At 41.3% G+C, this 23,960-nt stretch overlaps 1 protein-coding gene across 3 annotated transcripts in view; it reads right to left on the bottom strand.

The window, feature by feature from the left end:
- Positions 1–5,081: 5,081 nt before the first annotated feature.
- Anapc4 (anaphase promoting complex subunit 4) overlaps positions 5,082–23,960 on the bottom strand; it is a 31,894-nt gene continuing 13,015 nt past the window's right edge. For 2 of the 3 annotated variants that reach the window (XM_050149597.1, XM_050149599.1), the window contains exons 11-28: positions 23,563–23,627; positions 23,047–23,089; positions 22,854–22,930; positions 21,001–21,101; positions 20,866–20,917; positions 16,168–16,223; positions 15,917–15,963; positions 15,319–15,375; positions 14,807–14,863; positions 12,461–12,554; positions 10,403–10,500; positions 9,719–9,780; positions 9,600–9,638; positions 9,405–9,506; positions 8,156–8,230; positions 7,167–7,355; positions 5,800–5,923; positions 5,082–5,412 (exon numbers count right to left, since the gene is read on the bottom strand). In XM_050149597.1, the coding sequence (XP_050005554.1) occupies positions 5,188–5,412; positions 5,800–5,923; positions 7,167–7,355; positions 8,156–8,230; positions 9,405–9,506; positions 9,600–9,638; positions 9,719–9,780; positions 10,403–10,500; positions 12,461–12,554; positions 14,807–14,863; positions 15,319–15,375; positions 15,917–15,963; positions 16,168–16,223; positions 20,866–20,917; positions 21,001–21,101; positions 22,854–22,930; positions 23,047–23,089; positions 23,563–23,627 (1,563 nt within the window). In that variant the 3' untranslated portion in view covers positions 5,082–5,187. The remainder of the gene's footprint in view (positions 5,413–5,799; positions 5,924–7,166; positions 7,356–8,155; positions 8,231–9,404; positions 9,507–9,599; positions 9,639–9,718; positions 9,781–10,402; positions 10,501–12,460; positions 12,555–14,806; positions 14,864–15,318; positions 15,376–15,916; positions 15,964–16,167; positions 16,224–20,865; positions 20,918–21,000; positions 21,102–22,853; positions 22,931–23,046; positions 23,090–23,562; positions 23,628–23,960) is intronic. The other variant, XM_050149598.1, reaches the window with a different exon arrangement.

Genomic DNA, 23,960 nt, shown 5'->3' with positions numbered 1-23,960 from the left:
TTTTTTTGAGACAGGGTTTCTCTGCAGCTTTGGAGCCAGTCCTGGAACTAGCTCTTGTAAACCAGGCTGGTCTCAAACTCACAGAAATCCACCTGCCTCTGCCTCCCAAGTGCTGGGATTAAAGGTGTACACCACCACTGCCCGGCCCGAGGTTTTGCTTTTGTTTCTACAGGAAATGAGGGGCTGTAGATTCATTCTGGGTTAAGAAAAATCAGGTTTGATCAAGGAAGACCCCCTGAAGAATCTCCAATAGGAGCAGATGGTCCAGATGATCCAACATTTCAGAGGGCCTCTGTTGGAGTTTCCTTTGAGTTCTACATCCAGAACAGTTTCAAGCCTGCTGGCTGAGATGATCAAGCCTCAAAGAATATTCCAGTCAGTACTTGATCATAATTCTAATTCTTCTTTAGGTCCCCATAAGATTACCAACACCCCCAATCAGCAGGAAGTAGCCTAGAAAACTATACCCACATTCCCAAAAAATGGATTATGAATGTTTGCCTTTGTTTAGAATGATGGTTACAAGTTGTTATGGATAACGGTCAGGAAAAAAGCTAAACAAAGGAGATTTGATTCAGAGTTCTTGCTTTGAAACAAAGGGAGGGGGTACTGTGGGACAATGCTCTTGTACATTGTCACGTGTATTGTTTTAATAAAACACTGATTGGCCAATAGCCAGGCAGGAAGTATAGGCAAGGTGACCAGGCAGGAAGTAGAGGCTGAGCAATGAGAACAGAATTCTGGGAAGGGGAAAGATGCAGTCTGCAGTCATCACCCAGACACAGAGGACACAAATGTGAATGCCTCGTTGATAAAAGGTTCCAAGCCACATGGCTAACACAGACAAGAATTATGGGTTAATGTAGGATGTAAGAGTTAATAAGAAGCCTGAGCTAATAGGCCAACCAGTTTATAATTAATGTTGACCTCTGTGTATTTCTTTGGGACTGAACAGCTGCAGGACCAGGCGGGACAGAAATCTCAGGCAACGGGCACTGATCTTTCCTTTCTCTACATCCCAGCAGCATTTAGAATGCCTGACTCCCCTAGCCTGATGGAAACTATCAAGCAGTCACTTGGGTCCCCTCCCAGCTCTGATGGTGCCTTCAATTCTTGCAGAGGAGGAAACGATCCTGCATGGTATAGAGCCACAGAGCAGCAGTTGCAAAGACTTTGCTACCCACAGACGCATGGAGGTGTTGACCTTAACCTCATTCAAAAAGGCTGCTGTGGATACACTTGACCCCTCACCCCTTTCCTGTCACAAGCGGGCGAAGCAAACAGAGAAAGGGGGGAGGTGCCTGAGTTGTTACAAGTTTTGCTGACTCCCTGAAATGTGTGCAACGAGGACTATGGTTTATAGCCACTTCCCACTCATCTCCTCTCGCTCCCAAGTACCCAGTTTTACCATCTAAACTGTGGAAAGAAATACAACTTAATGTAACAGTAATGTTTACTCACTAGCAGGAGTCAGGAATGCAGAAATGAAGAAAAATTGTCCCTCAAGTTTTTAGTCTTGGACAATAGGTGAACCTTGTAAATTTGATGGCGAACAATAGGCCTGCTTCCTTGTTTTAGCGTTGAGAACATAACAAGCCAGTAAACACTCGTCCCATCTCAAGTCTTGTCATGGGGCAGATTTATCATCCATACGACAATAAGTACACATTACACTTTGCGTCTCAAGGCACCAGGTTCAGTCTGACTGCACACACCAGAGGAAAGGTGACATTTATGAACTGTAATGGCTTATTACCAGCACGACCATACATATCCAACTCGGCCTCCACTGCTCAGCAGACATAATCTTGTTAGGACTGAAATGGGGCCCTAAGGGATTCACTTCTACAAGTTGCAATGCATATGGAGAGTTGAGGTACAATTATGCCTCCGTCATTTAAACAGATTTATAGATGCGTGAGCATCTTGCATGTGCAATTAACTTCCAGTTAGGATCACTTAAGAACAAAAAATAACTTCCAATGTCTGTAAGTGAACCGTTTATGCTCTTATAACTACAAAATTTAATTTCTAAAAAACAATTTTCAAAGAAAGTAGTTCTCAGCCTTAAAAAGACAGACTTTATCACGGATGCAGCCCTGGGCTCTACCCTCATATGCTGGGTGCGTGGGATCAGAGGAGAAAACCTGAATTTGCAGCTGTATTCACGAACTGGGGCAATTCTGATGTGAGAAGTGCGTGCTTGGGAAATCTTGGTCTAGAAAGAAATATTAAACTGCAATGTAAACATCTGTGATATCCCTGCCGTATTAGCGATGCATCTCCTACTTAACAAACTTCTATTTGGGTGTTAAGAGTTTGGATGTGAAGCATCCTTCCTGACAGTGTGTGTGTTTCAGCCCTTGGTCCCCAGCTAATGACGCTGGTGAGTGAGGTTGTGGAACCTTTATGGCAAGAAAATGTGAAGAGGTGGGTCCCTGGAGGTGGGTCCCTGGGGCTTTTAGTCTGGCTCACTGAGTGTCAACTCTCTGCACACCGCTTGCCACTTCTGTTTCCCACCATCATGGACAGGAGTGGGTCCCGTTACCACGCCTTCCCTACCATGACATGAACTATTTTATGAACTGTGAGTCAAAAGAAACCTGCCCTCCAGCAAGGTGTTTCTTTTGGGTATGATATCACAAGGACCAGGAAGCAACCAATATTGGGTATAGTGTTAATCTAGCTAGGCATGGTGGTGCACACCTTTAATTCCCTTAAATTCCCCTTCTCCCAGCTACTCGGGGTCGAACTCCTCTACCCCTGCATGGGATATGAGTCTCAGCCCCAGTGTGCTGGTCCCTGCCAATAAACCTCATGTGATTACAGCAAGGACAGTTTCTTGTGAGTACTGGGGGGTCGTGTTATCCCAAGACTTGAGTGACAGTTTCCCAACTCCAGGGGTCTTTCAATAGTAATAAAAGTACTGTACATCTCATTAAAGTTTGGTTATCAGTTTAAAATTTTTATTTGGACATAGTAGGAATTCAGTTAATATTTGTTATACATAAGAAAAGCAATAACCACAAACAATTTTCCCCAAATTAGGAAGTTAGCTTCAAAGGGTACCTGGTATACCCACAGACACACACTGATCCTAGCTCTAGTCAAGTCTGGGAATTTCAACTCCAACTTCATGGAATCACAGGAAGTCACCGTGCATGTCCCAAAGCCTTTATGAACCTAACACTGAAGTCACCCGAAAAGATTCCTGGCTAATAAGAAACCAAGTGCTTATCTGAAAGAACAATTCATTCTAAAAACAGTCTGGTTGTCTGCTCTCTCGGTCCTTCCAAGTTAGGTAAATGTATGCAATGCAGTCATTCCAAAATGCCTGGCATACCTGCAGCCTGCTGTTTCTCCACACTGTCTGACAGGTGCCCTCACTGCTAATAGTATCTACTGTAAAACATTTGACACCACACTAGAAACACTGGCCAACTATCAGGACGTTTATGTAGAGGCCGGCCAGTTTCAAGACTACCTTGTGTGGCACAGCAGGGCGTCTCTGAAACCAGGACGCCCTGCAGCTGCGCAGGAGAGTGGCTTCCACTCAGTTTTCCTCCCAAGGCCCACAGATCAGGTGCATGAAGGCACCCAGACAAATATAACAAATAAAGATTGTAACTGTCTCTACTTTGTGATTCCAGAACTGGACAAAAACTAACCCCATAAAAGAGTAAGTGTTCTGATGAACTCAGACGAGGCAGCTGATGACAACAGAGACAAACAACAAATAGTTAATCTTGTTAATAGTTAAAAAAACTTGTAAGAGGGAGACAGAACACAGGAAAACAAGGAGTTGACACCCATCCCTTCTGTGACAATTAAGGCAGAGGGAAGGAGCTTCATTGTCATACTGACTGAGAAGGGACTGTTTGGGGAACTACCTCTGTTCTGATTTCTCTCAAGTTTAGACTGAAGGACTTGGTTTCTTTCAGATGACACTGACTTCAGCACAGGGTAACTCCTTTGTTCAGTGGACATCCAATACAGAAGCCTGGAAACAAAGAGCTGCTGTTCCATTTAGTACTCTACACTCAATGGTGAGCCATCTACCTATTAAACCACATAGCAACCCTACAGTTACCCACTCACTTGGTTATTAAACACCGTCTTGCCTACAGATATCTAAGGCTTTCAAAAGCAGCCCTTCGTTTATCAGTGACCTATATACTAGCATTCACATATGCACTGAATCTCTCTACTGGTGGCATGAGCATTAGGAAGTTAACACCGCCCACATCTTTTCTAAAGTCAGGTTATGTGTAGTTGGTCTGCACAGCTCAAGTTCCCAGTGGCCAACAGTTAGCTTGTGTGTCTACACAGAGAGAAGGACCCGTCTAAACACCAAAGCGTACATCAACAGGGACAGAGCCAAGAAAGATAATCACATGGCCACGAAGCAGAGTGCTGTTATTTAAATCATAAGACAGGACATATCTTCTGGCTTAGCATTAGAGCAAATCAACATAATCTACTTTAAATTTTTCCAAGTATCCTAGAAACCTAAAAGGCAAGGGAAAATAAAGATTAGGCCTGATTTTAAAATATAAAATGTAGGTGCAGAAGAGGTGACTCAGAAATTAAAAGTGCCCTCTGCTCTTCTGGAGGACCTGGGTTCAGTTCTTAGCACCCATGCTGGGAGGCTCACAACTGCCCTTAACTCCAGCTCCAGGGGATCTGACACCTCTGGCTTCTGAGGGCTCACACACACACCTCTGTGTAACTACACACAGACACACACACACAAGCAAAAATAATAAAAAGAAATGTTTAAATAACATACATGAAATGCACCAAAATATAGGGACAAATGGTTATTTACATTTAGTTCAGCCCCCTGCCTCAGCCTCCTGAGTGCTGAGGTTACAGAAATATGTGCCCTGACTACTCGAATGTAAGGCTCCCTCACACAGGAATAATCGGGCTACCTTTTGACAGAAATGACTTGCCTTTTCTTCATAGCAAATCAGTGTTTTCTTTAAACACTATTTCTGCACAGTATGAAAGAGAAATCTCAGCAAGAAAGAAATCTACCACAGTGACTCACCTCCAAAACGATAAAACAGTATGAAAAATAAAATTTACCATTTATTTTGTTACACAGATAATTCAATGTGACCCACGCCATCTCAGTCCACCCCCTATGTTTTTTGCCACAGTAACACATGCTGTTAAAGTGGGTCATGAGTCCAGCTCAGGGTCGAGTTTCTCCACTTTGATGACTATGTCTGGGTCGAGGACAGCAGCATCCTGCGGCTCCTCTGTGTCCGACTCCGACAGCACTTCCTCCTTGATCTTCATGGGCTTCCCCCCGGCCTCATCGTCATCGTCTGAAGAGTCGTCGAGCTCCCACTCGTCATCGATGTCCATCTCAAACACCCGCACATGTCGGAGGTTCGAGCTTAGCTAATAGAGACAAGGCCAGATAACACTGCTTAGATGAACACTTAACAAATACATCATGTGGAGGAATTAAAATCAGAAACTTAAATCAAAGGACGGCTTTATGGGAGTTATATTCCTAATCATTTTCTATAATGTCAATCAACTCAGCTTTCGCCTCATGTAAAACGACCTCTATATAAAACAATTCATAAGATTAGCAAAATCTAGAGATTTTTACCTATTTAGTAAGCTTTCTTAGAACAAGAAATGAACAGTCAAGGCTGCTATATGCGTATAGTTAATAGAAACTATGACTCATAAAATGACAGAGAAAGGACCTGTATACCATTCATCTAATGAAGGCTCTGCAGAGACGAGGTCAGACCCCGAGTTGCCTGCAGGACTTACCACACAGGACACTTTCCGGAGGCCATTCCCAGCAACATACTGTGCTTTCATGCTCTCCAGCAGCCTCCAGTGCTTCTCCAAGTGCAGGGTGCGTGTGGGGATAATGCTGCCCTGCTCATCCAGCCTACAGAAAACAACGAGTCAAAGGGACCGTCATCCTCAATACAATTCTAGCAGCCACCACAAAGCAGCCGTGATAAGGTAGGCTGTAAAAACACTGCAATGCCAAACGTAACAGAATAGCATGCCAGTTAAGGTTTGATTTTCTTTCAGAGAGAGAAAATAAATGCATTTTAAAATTTGAGAGAATCTACTTACTTAACAGTCAGACTCAACTAAACTCACCTCTTAGAACAGGTCATATACTCTTAAAATGAATAATGAAGTCCTAATTCTGGAAAACACTAAGTACAAATCTAAACAGAATTTCACTACAAACTACAGCTAACAGTGCCCTTGGAAATGAAACAAAGCCACCCCATTCTCAGGAATTCCTCTTCATCAACTGTTAAACCAAAAGAACAGGAAAGTTAGTAAAGTTTGCCTGCACGCACGTGCACACACATACACACACAGAACATGAACTGAGCTTAGCACGCAGGTCTGTAATCCCAGCAAGCTGGAAATCCAAGACAAGAGAATCACAAGTTACTGAGAAACAGAGTGAGTTCAAGACCAGCCTGGGCAATTTAGTGAGACTGTCAAAAATAAAAAGAGGGGTGTGGCACAAACCTTTAATGCTATCATACACAAGCAGAGCCCTATGAGGTTAAGGCCAGCCTGGGCTACATAGTGAGTTCCAGGCTAGCCAAAGGTACACATTGAGACTTTTGTCAGCTCTCAAAACAATTTTTTTAAAAAAAGGTTGGAATATGGAATATACTAGCATGGTAGAGAACTTTCTTGGAATATGGAAAACCTAGGGCTCAATTTCCAGTACAACAAATCACAGACAAAAAATATAAAGTAGTATTTCCATTCAGCTGCCTCAATAGTTATCCCTACCAAATAAAAATCTATTAATTGGCAGGCCTAAACAAGAAGAATCTTATATATATATAGTTGCTAAGCATGGTAGTGTACACCTTTAAACCCCGAGTCAGGTGTGTCTTTATGAGTTCAAGACCAGCCTGATCTACATATCAAGACTTTGTCTTAAAACAAAATGAAAAACCTAAGCAAACAAATAAAAACACAAAACACCAGTTAATTGCTAGCTAGAATGGTGATATACACCAGTAGTTCTAGCACTGGGAGGCCAGCTAAGGTAAGGCTGTCTAGAAGAGGCAAGGGAGGGGTGGGGGCAGGACAAGAGAACAGTTTCTTGTCCTATGAGGCTGACGTTCTCCTACGAGTCAATTAGTTACCTTGTCGAGTAAGTCCCAGTGAACTGATACTCTTCGGAATCTTCACTGTTATACACTAAGGACAACGGCAACTGAACCAAGATCCTGTCTCTTCCTTCGCGTCCCATGGAGTCTTTAAGGATGAGTGTTACAGTGTCATCATCATAAAACTGGGCATCTAGACAACTGTAAGTGCTAGGAGAGAACGCTCTGTTAAAGCAAAATGATCACAGCTGCTAAGAAAACGTTGCATGGGTCACTTCTTGCTGACACTGAGGTCAAAAACATAACAAGACATTGACATTCTCTATAAGACAATTAAATTATCCCATTCATTTTTATTAAAAATTTCTAAATTACCTTCTGTACTATTTTTCCCAATATAAAAAGTCTTAAAAATAGGTAAACACGAGAAAAGAAAAAAGAATCTGTGAAGTTAGCTCACAGTTACACCTAACATCAATGGCCATGCCTTATGTCTACTAAGATTTCATGAGTGGCACTCATGTTATATTCTAAATGTAAAAATAAGATTTCACACTTGAAAAACAGACCTATCTCCAAAGTATCACTAAAAATTCCGGGAAAAGAAAATTGAGTAAGAAGACCAGCCAGTGGTCAGAGTGGTCTTCCCCCACAAAGCATCAGGGCTGGCTTGGTTGTTACTGTGCTTCTGAACCCTAGGAAAACCAAGAGATGAACATTCATTCTGTTGCTGCTTTAGGGCAGTAACAAAGACTTCAGTCTCACTGAACATCTGCTTCCTGAACCACATTGCAGGAAAGCACAGCACATAAGGGCACACAAATTCCTGTGGGGTTGTAAAGTTCTCATCAGGTCTAAGTAAATTAGCCTTATGTATATATTATAAGGAGCCCTACTCTTCTGCAGGAGAGAACACCTGCCCTTACCATTGCTGAGTCTGACACCCTCCTACCCAATAACTAGAGTACACAGAAACCCCCACCCCAGGCCCTGTGCTTGTCACCTAAACCAGCATCAAAACTTACCCTCTTCTGACTTTTTCAGTTGTGGAATATGTGAAGCTCCCAAAGTTAATACCAATTAGTCCATTACTTACAGATCTTGAGGAAAGAAAGGGAATAAAGAAGAATTTATGGAACAAACTGAATAGTCAGCAACCTAGACACTTGAAAGAATGCAGTTGGCAGATGGAAAATTCTACACTTTTGCCACAGAATGCTGCTATTGAGCACTGGGGAGGCAGAGGCAGGTGGATCTCTTGATTTCTAGACCAGTTTGGTCAACATAAGTTGTTACAGGAAAGCCAGAGCTACACAGTAAGACTCTGTCTCAAAACAAACACCACCAACAAAAAGTAGTTAGATGCTTCACTAAGGTGTACGGAGAGGACAAACTGTTTCTCTACAGCTATCTCAGCCTGAAAACTTCCCTTTCAAACCGAGATCTAGTGCCACTTAAGGTGCTGGTGGAACTGTGAACTTGAGCTCTCTTCAGAATTCAAAGTGAGTTTCTGTGGACACAGCCTCCATTTACTGACAGGCATCACTGGCCCCAGATGAAAGGCCTTCCATAATGCACCCAGAAATATGGCTGCAAGTGTCAAAAAGTTCTTCTGATAGAATCCTGATTCTATTGTCAGATTGTTTTTCTGATCCTAAAAGAGTCACTACACAATATCTAAATATATCACTATTATCTAGAAGGGATCATCAACCTTAAGGATGTGAAAACCATAACTGAGAACAGTTAAGAGACAAATGAAAGTCATAAGGAACTTCACTAGAACATGATAGGCTCAAGAGATGGCTTGGCAGTTAAGAGTGCTTATTGCTCTTCCAGAGGAGCCAACCCCATATAGGTCAGTTTAAAACTGCCCTTAACTCCAGTTTCAGGAGATCCAAAGCCCTCTTCTGGCTTCTGCACACACATGTACATAAACACACACACACACACGGCGGGGGGGCTAACAAATAAATATTTTTAGAATCAAAAACAATGGCAGAAAAGCAGTGTGTTAACTGTTAAAATATAATAAAATCTTGCCAGGCAGTGGTGTCGCACGCCTTTAATCCCAGCACTCGGGAGGCAGAGGCAGGCAGATCTCTGTGAATTTGAAGCCAGCCTTTTCTACAGAGTGAGTTTCAGGACAGGCTCCAAAGCTGCACAGAGAAACCCTGTCTCAAAAAAAAAAAAAAAAAAGCAAAACAACAACAAATAATAATAATGATGATAAAATCTTATCTCTGCAATTTCAAACTTCAGATCCATACTTACTGGGAAATATCAGTATGTCTCCTTAAGATGCACATTTTATAAACCGAATCTTCTAAAATAGTAAAAAGAAGATAATGTAGATTTGAAGTTTTATTATTCCACCTACGGAACAAAATTTAATGTCAGGATATGGTATCAAGCTGCCTAAGGTTAAAACACAATTATATTTCTCAAACAGGATGGGAAGAGACTTACAGAAATGGGAATTTTAGCAATCTACGAGCAGAGTCCATACTAAAACAACAAGAAAACAAAATGAGAAAAACGTAGAATCATTGCTAAATGTACAGCACACAACAGGTAAAGAGAATTACCTCCTAGCATCTCTATATAATGGAATGCAGATTGCTTGATTCATCGATCTTCCGATTACATCCTATATAGAGTAAGATTTAAAAACAAATTATCAAGGGTAGGGATGCAGTCACTGGTAAAAATGTCTGGCCAGAATGCTCAAATGCTGGATTTGACCCCCACCCCACTCCCAATATAAAGCAAAAAGGGAAAAGGAAAAAGACATAATTAGTGTGATTACATACAGAGATACTCTACAGAAAATGTGAACATCACTATTAAAGTTTGGTTTTTAAAAATCCCTATCATCACACCTTAGTGTGAGAAACCTCAATGACAGGTGGGAAGGAAGAAAGAATTGAAAAGGAGCTGGCAATGATGCACATGCGGATGAAAGCCCACCGCTCACTAGTTTCTCAACATCCACCACTCAGCAGTGAAAACAAGACACGCCAGCTCTGAAACTAAAACTTAAAAAAAAAAAAAAAATACTAAGCCGCTTTCTGGAAACAAATCCCTAAAGATGCCAACACTTTCACTAGTCCAATTTTAAAATTCATGTAAGGAGTTAGCAAGGTGGGCCATAAGAAACTGCCCATTTTAACAGTGAAAGCAGTTATATATTGTGGTCATTTACATAAGCGGGCCCGACACTGCAGCTTTTCTCACTCCCACATAAAGACATGCATTTCTTTCAGACTTACTGCTGGCTTTTGCAAACACTGATCAATAATGTTCTCCATCCGCCTTTTCACAAAATGCAATGATTTTCGAGGATAATAAGGAAACAGCAAAGGACTTTCTGGTTTCAAACAAAAGCAGAAACAAAACCCAAAACAAGCTATAGTAAAGCACTAGTTAGGAGAAAACAGAACCAGCCCAGTATATCTCAGGGTGGACTTTTTTTTTTCTTTTTTGTATTTTTTTTATTTTTTATTTTTAATTAATTTATTTATTTATTAAAGATTTCTGTCTCTTCCCCACCACCGCCTCCCATTTCCCTTCCCCTCCCCCAGCCAAGTCCCCCTCCCTCGTCAGCCCAAAGAGCAAATTTTATCCCTTATATATACACCTCATTAAGAACCATCACAGCACCTGCATCCCATCACCCCTCACTACTAAACCAGCTACTTCTCTCCTCACCCACGTCCACCCTCATTTCTGCTGGTCTAATAAGGAAGGAGCACAGCTCACTCTGCTCTGTGGTGACAAGGGGCAGCTGGTGTTATCTTGGAGAGAATGGTATTAAAACAGAAACATGAAATAAGAAACTACTCTACACAAATATCTTTTTTTTTAACTTTTTTTAAAAGACTACTTTATCAGTAGAAAGTGATATATGGCTCGGTGGTGGTGGTGCACACCTTTAATCCCAGCACTCAGGAGGCAGAGTCAGGCAGATCTACAAAGAGAGCTCCAGAACAGCCAAGGCTGATACACAGAACACTGTGTCTCATAAAACAAAACATAACCAAAGTGATATGCAATAGCATTTTCTCCTTCCTGCTCTGCAAAATTGTTTGGTTTTGTTATTTATTTTTAATTATATCCACATGTATGGGTCTGTACATGTGAGTGCCAGTGTCTGCATCATCAGATTCCCCTAGAGCTTGAGTTATAGGCCACTGTGAGCTCCTGGTGTGGGTGCTGGGAGCCAAACTGGGGTCCTCTACAAGAGGATAGCAGTTCTTAACTGCTGAACTCAGCCCTGTGAGATTCTTTTTCTGTTGTTAATGTTGCTCACAATAACTGTATGAAGTAATTTACAAATTAAACAAAACAGGGTTAGCAGGCTCTGACAATTGCCTGGAATAAAAATGACTTCCTAGAGCTATAAATAGAGTCTGACTGAAGGCCCATTCTTCTGTGGCTCTGTAGGCATCTCCTACACACAGCACCTTACACTCTTACTGTGCCGGTAAATGTATTTTAAATATTAGTCTGTTAAGCTCCTAACAGAAAATGATATGAGAAAAAGGCTGTGATCACTGTCTCCCACCCCTAGAACAATTCCACAAAGGTTCCTCAACTGCCTCGGAATAGGGCACTTTGATCAGAAGCTATATTTTCAACTCTATCTGCCAACCCCGGTGGAGGGAAATGGGGTGGAGGTCGAGTTTAATCACCAGTGGCCAATGACATCATCAATCACATGTATGTAATGAAATCTGTTAAAGAGATCCATGTGCTAGGGCTTTGCAGAGTCTCCGGGCTGGTGAGCACCGAGCGCTGGGAGGATGTAGACTCCTGGCCTCTCCTCCACTCCTACTCCATACACCTCCTGCTTAGCTACTCCTGAATTGCATTTTTTTTTAAAGTAAGCATGCTAAGAAGCCTGAGCATTTCCACACTGAAGAGAGGAAGGCATGGACACTCCCTGTAGCCTGCTAGGCAGAGACACAGGCAACCTGGGGACTGACTTTTGTGGGGCAGCCTGGTAAGAATACTAGGCTCTGAATCCTACAGACTTTGACACTCACTCGAGGTTTGTGGTGTCATACTGAAGTGAGCATCAGAACCCTCAATTGGGATTGGGACTGGCTGATATCATGTAAAGAGAAAACACGTCAGTTGGTGTCACAGAGTTTTCTACCCATCATGAGAGTATAACAACCTATTTGTTGTTTTGCTGTCTCTCCAAACACAACGGACATAAAAAGCTAGCCATAGGAAGTCAGGAACATTCATCTGGTCTCCACTCCATTATCAACTGTGCACTAAGGACCTGGCCTTAGGTGACTGTCAGCAAGCTCGTGAGGTACCTTTCAGGTGGCTGCTGCCTTGGAGGAAGTCGTACCACTGGTTTCCTTCCGTGTTAGGAGGTGACACGAGGTCGTCATCTTCATCCTTCAAGTACTGTAAGTAAAGTTGACCACTGACTTTCAGTAAAGAATGGAGCTACCCAAATCACTTGTTTCCTATTTAGTACTTTGCTGTGCTTGACTACCAAATCCTCTGCAAGTCTATTGTTAAAAAGCAAGGGGAAGCCGGGAGGTGGTGGCACATGCCTTTAAGCCCAACACTCAGGAGGCAAGGGCAGGGGGATCTCTGTGAGTTGGAGGGTCAGCCTGGTCTACTGATGGAGTTTCAGGACAGTCAGAGCTATACAGAAAAGCCCTGTCTTGAGGCGGAAAAAAAGTAAGAGGTGAAAAGTCTGCTAAATGCCAAGCAAACAAATTGTAAATGATTAGAAAGATCAGAATGAAGTCAGCGTAGAGATCACAACTGAGTCAAGCATGTGCTTCATTTCCATGAGCATATTTTAAGATGTTATGAATTAGGTGCCAACAATCAGTGTACTCTAGAGTGTCGCCACAGACCCCTGGGAGTTCTCAAGACACAAGCGATCCAACAGATCGACAGCCCTTTTCATTGCCCTAGCATTTGTTCTTACTGTGGTGGGGAATATGGCTGGTATCTACACCAAGAATCAGGACAGTTGCCCAGCTCAGAAAGGCACTCACTACAGCCCTCCGTCCCCACATATTCGTACTTTTAAAAGTATTGATTTTATTAAATCTCAACTCCTGAATACAGATCTTTGATATTCTGTGTGACAGAACTGGAAAGAAGGCACACGACGCTTCTGCTGCACATGAAAGTTACCCTACCAAGAGGCACTTGTGGAACTCTTTCGGTTTTAAGTCAGACAAAACACTTTTTAAGACACAGAATTGCATCTTTACTTAAAGTGGCTGGAGGAAAAACTATTCATCTTGGGTATAAGGAAGATACCTTCTGGAAAATAAAGTAAGCTGATCTCTCTGAGCCAAACAACCAGAAGGTATTCCATGCCAATGTAACATTTAAACTCCCACCTGGGTGCAATGGCACAGACATTAGCCCAGCAGGGAGACTGTAGGCTCACAGCAAGACGAGAATTCTTCATAAGAGCTTGTCTCAATAAAGAAGCAAACTTTTAAGCAAGAATTAAAAGTTAAAAGCATGCTCCCACCACTGCTACACTGATACAGTTTCACAGTATTAAAGGGTTCTCTGACCAGGCTAGTGACCAAAGAAATGCCACTTCTGAAGACTTACTGACCGTAAGATGATGTCACCACCTCTGAGATCCATGACCTCACAGAACCAAGATTTGCAAAAATACTAAGACATGATTTTACAAAGCCACGCATGGATAAAAGAGTATTCCCCATTAAAGAAGATGAACAGATTCAGTGATCAAGCAATGAACAGTTTACTGACAGAATCTCAGATCCCACATGAAAACTAACCTCTGAGAAGCCATCATTTATTGTGTTTGGTGTTATTGTATCAAAAGACACAGACAAAGCTGTTACACTGCTGTCCCTCCTGAGAACAGGCGAGCAGGAGTCCAGAGATCCTTCAACTACATTAACCAAATCAGCACATCCAGCAGAGACTGGACACAGACGTGAACAGGGTACCTAAACTGTTTTCTACTGGCTAGGCAGAGATGACACTTGCTAATACATAAAGCAATGTCAGGCCACTAAAAATTTCCATTAAAATATTAATGACACATGGGTTATTTTTAATTAATAAATGAATAAACAATTTCTACACTAACAACAGCATCCACATGTGGCAGTTAACACTTGACTTACCAGTGCTTGGGGTCCTCAATAATTGTTTAGAATATAAAAGGGTTCTGAGTCAAATATTTTAGTAATATTTATCTTTGGTCATTTTACTAAAAAGGCAGACCTGCAGGCAGTGGTGGCGCATGCCTTTAATGCCAGCATCCAGGAGGCAGAGGCAGGCGAATCTCTGTGAGTTCGAGGCCAGCCTGGTCTAAAGAGCTAGTTCCAGGACAGCTAGGACTGTTACACAGAGAAACCCTGTCTCGAAGAAAAAGGAAAAAAAAAAAAAAAAAAAGCAGACCTGCAATATATATGTATTTAAATTACAATAAACTTTGGATAATACAAAGTATCAGTAAGTATTTTAATTTTTATTTTAATTAAAATATAATAATCATTTCACCCCTTTCCTTTTCTCCCTCCAAACCATCCTAGGTCCCCTCCCTTCAGCCCTTCCTATGCCCCCGACTCCCTCTCAAATTAACACTATTCAGTTTAAGGTTAGTTCTTAAAAATCAAACAAGTTTAAGCCAGTGTCCATACCTGACCAACTCTTTCAACATTGAAGTATTTTCCTTTCCGATTATAAAGGTCTGGAGCCTGGAGGATAAATAAATAAAAAGAAAGCAATATTAAATTGAAGCAAAGACACGTAATTTACAAGAGAGCTATAGCTGCAGCTACTCTTTTAAAGACTGAGAGACACACACAAAAAGAAGCAGACTACGTGTGCTAAGTAAGCACGGTCAGTGATTAGCTCAATAGTTTTTAAAAAGTAATCACTAAGGTCTTAACTAAATTAGATTAAATGCAATTACTTCTTACCACTGCTGAGGGTTAGCAAAATTATTCTCAAAAACCACAAAAATAAGCCAGGTGGTGGTGGTGCATGCCTTTAATCCCAGCACTCGGGAGGCAGAGGCAGGTGGATCTCTGTGAGTTTGAGGCCAGCCTGGTCTACAAGAGCTAGTTCCGGGACAGGCACCAAAGCTACAGAGAAACCCTGTCTCGAAAAACAAAAAACAAATAAATCCACAGAAATATAAATTTCTTACCTCATTGAAATGCTCAGTGAGAAATTCAGCAACAAATGTTATATCCTTCTGAGTCATCTATTAACAAAATGAGACAAAGAAAGCCAATCAAGACCAAGAAAGCGTCCCAATCAAAGACTCCACGGAACATAGAGTTCTGACCAGGTGGGCGTGCAGGCCTCACACAGCTTATTCCTACTCCATACCCCTCACACACACGGCAGGAGAGACCATGGGTACCTGCCACAATCCTGATAACTAGAAACTACTGCATACCAAGTGCTGACTTAGGTGCTATAGTCTTTTCAAGGAAAATAAAGCAAGCATTTAAGGTTTAAGAAAGTTAGTGTATGGATTATAAGGATGCTTTCTCACAGGTCACAGAACTTTACGAAAACATAGATATCATAAAGGTAGGTAGCCATAATAATGTGATGTGAGATTAAAAAAAAAGCTGGGTGGTGGTGGCGTACACTTTTAATCCCAGTGCTCAGGGGTAGAGGCAGGTGGATCTCTGAGTTAGAGGCCAGCCTGACAGCCAGGGCTACACAGGGACACCCTGCTATGAATGCTGTGTAAACACACTTGCTGACGTGGTTACCCAGCCCTTAGCCACTACCTTGTTCAGCTCAGGAAGCACATGGTCTTCTGTCATTCGCAGCATTGCTGGAAAGAAAAAGGGTTGAAAGATGATCTGTAACGGTCACCAGAAACACAGTTTTAACTACAGGTACATTTCCAAGGCTAAATGTGCTTTACTGCACTAATCCTCTTATTTGAAGAGTTTCTTTTCACTAAGGAAGCATATTTCTCACAAAAAAATTAAACTATAAAGAATTTAAATCTGATTTATATTTGTACTCAACTTACCTACATACAGCCACCGAAAAAATGCCTTGAAGTTTTTCATACTACTATCTATAACTCTAAAAAGAGAAAAATAAAACAGAACTAAGATTATCATGTGCAGTTCACACATCATTGTCCAACTGTCATCAAATACAACACTGTTGTATTGTATCCTGTCTGGATGACATCTAAGCACCTGCAACAGCATTTTACACATCAAACACATCCCTAAAAATATTGTTTAAATGGCAAAGTGGTTCTTTTAAAAAATAAAGTAAGTAATTTAGATTGTAACTGGTTCTGAGTGCTGTGCTGTAACAGTCTCAGTATTCAGAACAATCAGGAAGAAATAGTTTTCAACATTATTTTCAGTTAAAAACAATATTTACTGGTCAGTAAAAAGAAAAACATTAACTCCAAAAGTAAATCATCACTACAAATTTGTATGATGTCACCACTTCTAACATCAATAGACATGCTAAGCTGATTTTGGATTCTGACAATAAATGAGATCTCTCAAAAATTGAATTACCCTGGGCATTACACACATGTATCACCAAATTTACTTCTGTAAATCTTTATCTTAAAGAAACCACATCCGAACTCCTTAAGATTGCATCTATGAGGTAATTACCCTAAGCAAGTAACACTGGGACTTTTCATTCCTGTCTTTCAAACCCTCACCCAGTACTGCGCTGTAGATTGGTTCTGAAAAGTGAACTGGCATCTGTGATGGTTTGTGCTAACGATCAACAAGACATGAAGCAGAATCACTAGGAAGAGTCTCCAAGAGGGAGCATCTAGATGAGGTTAGCCTGTGAGGGACTGCCTTGACTGTGTTAACTGATGAAGAAGACCCAGCCCATGGTGGGCAGCAGCATTTCTCGGGTAGGAGTGGAAAATGAGTAGAAAGCACTCAAAGTAACTAGCTGTTTTCAGTTCCTGCTGCCTCGGCTGCTCTGTACAATGAACTGTACCATAAGCCCTTTCCCCCGCCAAGCTGCTTTTTACCAGGGTATTATCACACCAAGAATTAAACAAAGCCAGTCTCTTACTTTTCTGTATAAAGATACTTGACAGAAGACTATAACATCTTTACAAGTTACCAAGTGATGTGACAAAAAACTTTTGCAACAACAATGAAAACAGAGTGCTTCTTTGTGTATTTTCTAAAAGCTAAGTTCTGCCCCAGACAATCAGCCTAACAACAAAATGCTCATTGCCTCAGTTTCCCCTCAGTTTCTGTAATTATAATAATGCTGTAATTCACTTACTTGAAAGGAACAAGTAATTTACCTGTCTTCAATTTATATCGAATGGCAATCACAGAAACTTTAATATTTTATATGTGCTTTCAGCTAATGTGGTAAGCCACAAAATACTTTATGGGTAAAACAAGCAATGCTGCTTCTCCCGTTTGTTTCCTGAGCACTGGCATCTATTCCCTCTATCTTCTCATGCCACACTAGAGACAGTGAGAGAGGAGGGGTATAAGGATTATAAATTCAAAAATAAAAAGAAGAAATAAAAACAAATTTAGAAATGCCAAGGACTGGTGAGTACAGAGCTCAAGAGCAGACGGGGCACAGAGCTGGAGGCCAGCAGAGACCAAGAGAAACCATAGGAGGAGGAGAAACGGCTCAGGCTTGGAAACACAGCACTGAAGCACCGAACCCTCAACCGCACCTGAGCATGAGGCATTCTTAGGACACCGCAAATTCAATCTGATTCTTACTTAATAACTGCTTTATTGCACTATTTTACTACGCTAAAGTTAAAACCTTCCTTTTAGATTAAACAGAAAGGCAGAAATACTGTAAGATAACCCTTTTGTATGCTGTGAGTATATTTTATTTCCATTGGTTAATAAAACATCTGACTTGGCCTATAGTAAGGCAGGATAGAGACAGATGAGAAAGACAAACTGAAAACACAGGAAAAGAGCAGCCAAGAAGTGCAAGTGCGACTTCCATTTACATTGAAGTTCTGGTAAATGTACTTCAGTGTGCAGGACGTTAACTATATTCTTAGGAAATACATGCAGTGTTTCTAAAAAAAAAGGCACAAGATATACACAATACACTCAAGTGTCTATAAAGAATAAGTACTAGGTAGGATATAAGAATTGTGGTAAAATAACTAAAGATGATAAACTAGTCAGACCAGTCAGTGTCTTCCTTGCCTAACAATACATTTTCAACACTATGTAGAAAAGGATCTTTATAAAACCCACATATTACCCTGTGGCTCCCAACTTCCCGAAGGCCTCTCACACACCCAGAGAAAAAGTCTGCCTTCTACACTACCTGTGGGTTTTACATACACAGCCCACCCTCTCTTGCTCCTCTCAATCCATTCCACCTCTTGTTCTTTTCAATTCACTTCAGCTACACTGCCCCTTGAAGTTCCCTGACCATGCCAAAGACACTGCAAACGTCAACAGGACTCCCTTCCTACTTCCCCCTAAGTTCATCTTCTCTGAGGCCTCTCTGACTCCACAGCTGTCTTCATACTGAAGGGGTTGCAGGACTCCTCTTCCACACCAGCTGTAGCTGTTCCAATGAGAACGGCCCCCACAGACTCTTGTTTGAATACTTGGTCCCTGTGTGATGGAACTGTTTTGGAAGGATTAGGAAGTACAGCCTTATTGGGGGTTTGTCACTGCGGGCAGGCTTTGAGGTGCCAAAAGACTCCTGCCAGTCCTAATGTGCTCTCTGCCTCCTGCTTTCAATCAAGATATGAGCTCTCAGTTGTTCCTGCCAGCATGCATTTACTCTACCATTGCGGGCTCTAACTATTTGAGACCTTTCCCTTCTTAAGTTTCTTTGGTCATGGGGTTTTATCACAGCAACAGAAAAGCAACAAAAAACACCAGGATACCCACACCCAAGGATGTGTAGTGTCTGCATATAAGTCATCATCTCTAGACTAGTTACAATGTCTATTATAATGTAAACAGTGCTGTGTAAATATATTCAGAGAGTAATGGCAAGGGAAAAGTCTGTATATATAATAAAGATGCAATGTCCTTTCCTGAACATTTTTGACCTGCGGTTGGTTGGATCTGTGAATACAGAATCCATGTTTATGAGGGGCTCTCTGTGTAACCACACCTTACACTCTTTGCCTTATTTATATAACTACTGGCCTTTATTCATTTCAATTATCTGTTGGTTTATTGTCTGTCTTACCACATTATAATCTAAGCCTCATTATAATCTAAGGTTTTATAATCAAAACAGGGCAGAGGGTTTTTTTTAATCAATTTTGTTCAAGGCTGTATACTTAGTTTCAAGAACTTCTTTAAAACACAGATAAGAATTCAAAGTGGAGTGGAAGAACACATCTATCATCATGGTACTCAGGAGGCAGAGGCAGGAGCATCATGAGTTCAAGGCCATTCTGGGCTATATAGGTTGTTCAAACCAATCCAGGCTATCTAATAAGACTCTGCCCAAAAAAATAAATAAAAAATAAAATGAAAATATAATTAAGTGTTCAATAAACGGCATTTGAATGAGTGGTAATACTGGACAATTAAGCCAAGAAATTTTCTCAGAAAATAAACTACAAAGTTAAAAATTACAAGGATAAATTAGAGACATGGAGGAGAGGGAAAAAAAAAAAACCAACCCATCAAGTTCACTATTTCTAGAAGACAACTTCAGTTGAGAGAAAAATAAATCACTAGAGTAAGTTAGTAGGATTAAAGTTTTGACAGCTCCTTCACAGCAGCACACAAATAGAAAGACCCACATCTAGAAACGCTACTGTGGAACCTCTGATGGCGGGGACTGAGACTTCTGTTGTAAGATGAAATAAAAACATCCTTCAAAGCCATGAGAAAGCAAGAGATGGCCGCCTACCAGCAATAAAAAGCCCTCAAAGCAATGGCGCAATGCTGTGAAAATTCTAGGAGAAATTATTTCACCTTCAGATTCTAATTCCCACCAAAATGATCCATTTTGCGTAAGGTTAGGAAAAAGAAAGGGAAAGTGTAAGTTACTAAATTTAGGATGTGCTTTGGAGAAGAGTAATTCAGGAAAGGATCAGATGTGATCCTGAAAGCCCTGTCTACTGAGGAAAGCAAGAGAGGCGGTGTCTCTGCAAACAGTCGGGCAGGGCGCAAAGCAGGAAGCACAGAACTAACGGTGCAGGGTGAGAGGGCACCTGTAGGGCAGAGGATGCCAGAATGGGGCAGACCCCTTCAGAGACACCAGGGAGGCTGTGCTAGAGACAGAAGGTACAGAAAACAAGAAAGCCTGCAGGGGGTGGGAGAACACTGGGACTGAAGCACTTGAAAGGCTGGGAGGAGGGCTCTAAGTTTCAGGTCAGCCTGGGAACACAGGAAGACCCAGCCACAATACAAGAAAACAAGACAAGAGAGAAGGTCAGCGAGGTTCATAAAAATCAAGATAAACAAAAAGAATGAAAATTGGTAGGCACAAGAAATAAAATACAACTGTGTTTAGGAGAAAGAAGTAAAGGAAGTAGAGGCAGAAAGAAACACAGCAGTCCGAATGTTTGTTTCCCTCTGCAAAGACAACTCGGAATGAGGGAATGGAATGGCAATAGAGTTTTTCTTTAAATGATCTCTGTGTTACTGGCATCATTCTCACTAAAATTCAACTTAAGAGAATCTGGTCAACTTGGTAGGTTCTTATCTAAGTAAGAAGTAAATATTCTCACACCCAGGCTCCTAGGTAACCCATTACTTACTGGAGAAGTTCGTTTGCCTTGAGGATGAAAGAGCCCACAGCAGTAATAGCATCTAAAGAAAACAAACAAACAAATGTCACTTGCTGAATAAGCGAACTGTATCTAATGCAGACTACTGAGAAACTCCGTCAGTACCTTCAATGCACGTAGCATCCAGTCCTAGAGGTTCATATTTCTGTTTCCATGAAGCCATTCCTTTAAGTTCACTCAAATGATACAGTAAAGACTCGGACCCGCTAGCAAAGAGCAGAGATAAGCAGCATTACTATCGCCAAGGTCAGCAATTACCTGCTGAACGCTATTTCATCTCAGAAATAAAACCAAGCATAACAATCTTTCTACAGCAAAGAACTGTTTCCCAGAACTAATTCTAAGAACTAAAAGAATCATTCGCCCATCATGACAACTAAACTGAAAACACAAACCCACCGGATTAGATTATCTGGTATGATCAGACTCTGTCCTGTGCCTGTTAAGCTCTTACCAACTGATCCGCACCTCGAGTCCCAATTCTGGCACTTTACCATATGGACATTGTTCAACAACAGACACTTCTGTTTAAAGAACAGGCTCTTAATAAGTAGGGCCTGGGGGCTGGAGAGATGGCTCAGAGGTTAAGAGCATTGCCTGCTCTTCCAAAGGTTCTGAGTTCAATTCCCATCAACCACATGGTGGCTCACAACCATCTGCAATGGGGTCTGGTGCCCTCTTCTGGCCTGCAGGCATACACACAGACAGAATATTGTATACATAATAAATAAATAAATGAATATATTTAAAAAAAATAAGTAGGGCCTGACCAGCCTGGAACTATACAAACCAGGCTGTCCTCACAAGTATTTTTAAACTGACTTCATATCAGACCTTAGATGCTGGCGGCACAGTGGAAAACAATGGTAAAGACAACCAGTCATACAGCACATCTTCCTGAAGGCCTTAAGGGAAATACACAGGTGAAATGAAGACCCTGATCTACTCCAGAAACCGAGGGCTTTTCTGATGGCACGAATGGAGCCAAGAGCTGAAGAACTCCAGTGACAGGAGGTGAGAGTGCTCCGCAAAGAACGGAGATGATGTAAAGTCCTTATATGGAGCTGGAGCTGGACTTCAATAGCAGAGTTTACCAAACATGCCTAAGACCCCGGGCTCCATTCCCAGCACCATTATAAATAAGTTAACAAACAAATCAAGGAAAGGGTATTTATTTAAAAAAAGAGAGAGATTTAAAAAAAGAAAGAAAAGCCTTGGGTGGAAGACATCATCGAGTTTGGAAAACCAAGTGACTCCTAGTATGGGTAAAGCAGAAAGGCAGGCACGCTCAAGGCCCAAAAGGCCTTGCTTCTAAGAGCAAAGCAAATGTAGTGCAAGCTTTTAAGGTGCAACATTAGACTCACTAGGGAAAGTGAAGTCAACAGACAGTATGGTCTGGAACAGACCAATGCAAAAAGTACTCTGGGACCTCAGAGGACTCAGGCTCGTCTAGGTACCCATGATGAAAGCTGTCAAAATGCTAATCAAACACTCAGCAGCCAGTAACAAACTACTTCACTCAAGTTGCTATTCACAGAAACAGCAGTAGGCCTGGAGGATCCAGGAGCAAGCCTTGGCCTAATACTGAGGAACACTGGGTCAGTCACATGACTAACTCTTGAGGGAAATGAAGATGACAAGAACAAATTGCCAATATATTAAATGAAAAAAAAAAAAAGTAACATATTAGAAGCCATGAGGCCTATTTCATTGTTAAATGATGGGGGGAGGGAAGCCCAAATAGAGTTCAGCCTGGTTAAAAAATGTTGGAAAACTATTTCACAAAAAAGAATTGTCATTACTGACTTTAATCTTGGGTATGCTGAGTTCCCTAAAATGCCAGTGCATAGCTAGAAACAGCTTGAAAAGAGAATGTCAGACAATGGAGAGAAAGAAGCAGAAAGATGACCAATGTATGTATAAATGCAGTATCAAAAAATTCTGTATCACCTCCATACCTCTGTAAGTGACTTATAACCAATTTTTGTATACTGGAATATGATGACTCTATAGACTGGCCAAGCTTTTTTAAGCCCTAGTTAAGAGAAGAAAATACATTTAGCATATAACTAGGATACTATATGTCATTCCCAAAAAGAAAAAAGCTAAAACTGTGTTAACAACCATTTAAACAAATACACTTTACAGCACCTTCACTGTTAACTGGTTCATCAGCAGAGTCTGAAGTTCAGCACTAGAACAAAAAAAAAGTTAAGAAAAAGTATTTTAGTAACTTCTCTATTCAAACTCTGGATGTGCCATTTAAAACCTACACTTCTAAGTACAAACACGATGCTGGAACAACACCCATCAAAAGACAGAGCTGACACACCAGAACCCAGAGATGAATAAACTATACATTTCCAAACATCCAGAAGGTTATGCTAATTGTCACCCTGGGCAGATCTACCCAAGGTACAAGGAAGGAAAGGGTTAGCATGGATAAAGGTTCTGAGACATTTACACATCCAGCATACATACATATAGACAAAATCATTACATTTATATAAAAAGTTCATGAAAAACCCTAAAAACTCACACGTAGGGGGGGTCTTATAGCAGAACTTGTATTTTGTTTTTACAGAGAAAATAATTACTTTTGAAATAATCACTGTCAGAAGAAGGCAGCAAAGAGAGTCAGATCAAAAGCACCCGGTGTGCACGCACCTGGCTTTCCCCCACAGCAGTAAGTGCATGAACTCATCCTGCACTGATGTCGTTGTAGTTTTTTCCTAGACAAAATGAAAAAAAGATAGGTATTTTATGAATAATCAGTATATTTATTCAAAATAACAAGATCACAATCTTCTTCCTCTATTTCAAGACCTGCCCTTCCTCCCCACCCCACCCACCAAAGGGAAGAGAGTCTACCATGGTTTGGGTGTGATTTGTCCCCCAAGAGTTCATCTGCTGGAGGCCTGTCCTCGGTGTGATGACATTTAAACTGGGGACTCTTTAAGAAGTAGGTGAGGATGGAAGGTGGGTAAGTCATTGGGAAGAAGCGAAGGTGACACTCAGAGGACCCTGGCTAGTGCTTCCAAGAGTGACTGCTAAAGAGACTACCC

The sequence above is a fragment of the Alexandromys fortis genome, unplaced genomic scaffold (assembly GCF_014885135.2).
Source record: "Alexandromys fortis isolate MF-2015 unplaced genomic scaffold, M_Fortis_MF-2015_v1.1 scaffold_0, whole genome shotgun sequence".
NCBI lineage: Eukaryota > Metazoa > Chordata > Mammalia > Rodentia > Cricetidae > Alexandromys > Alexandromys fortis.
Note: the sequence above shows the minus strand (reverse complement) of the source record. Positions and strands in the feature narration are given on the sequence as shown.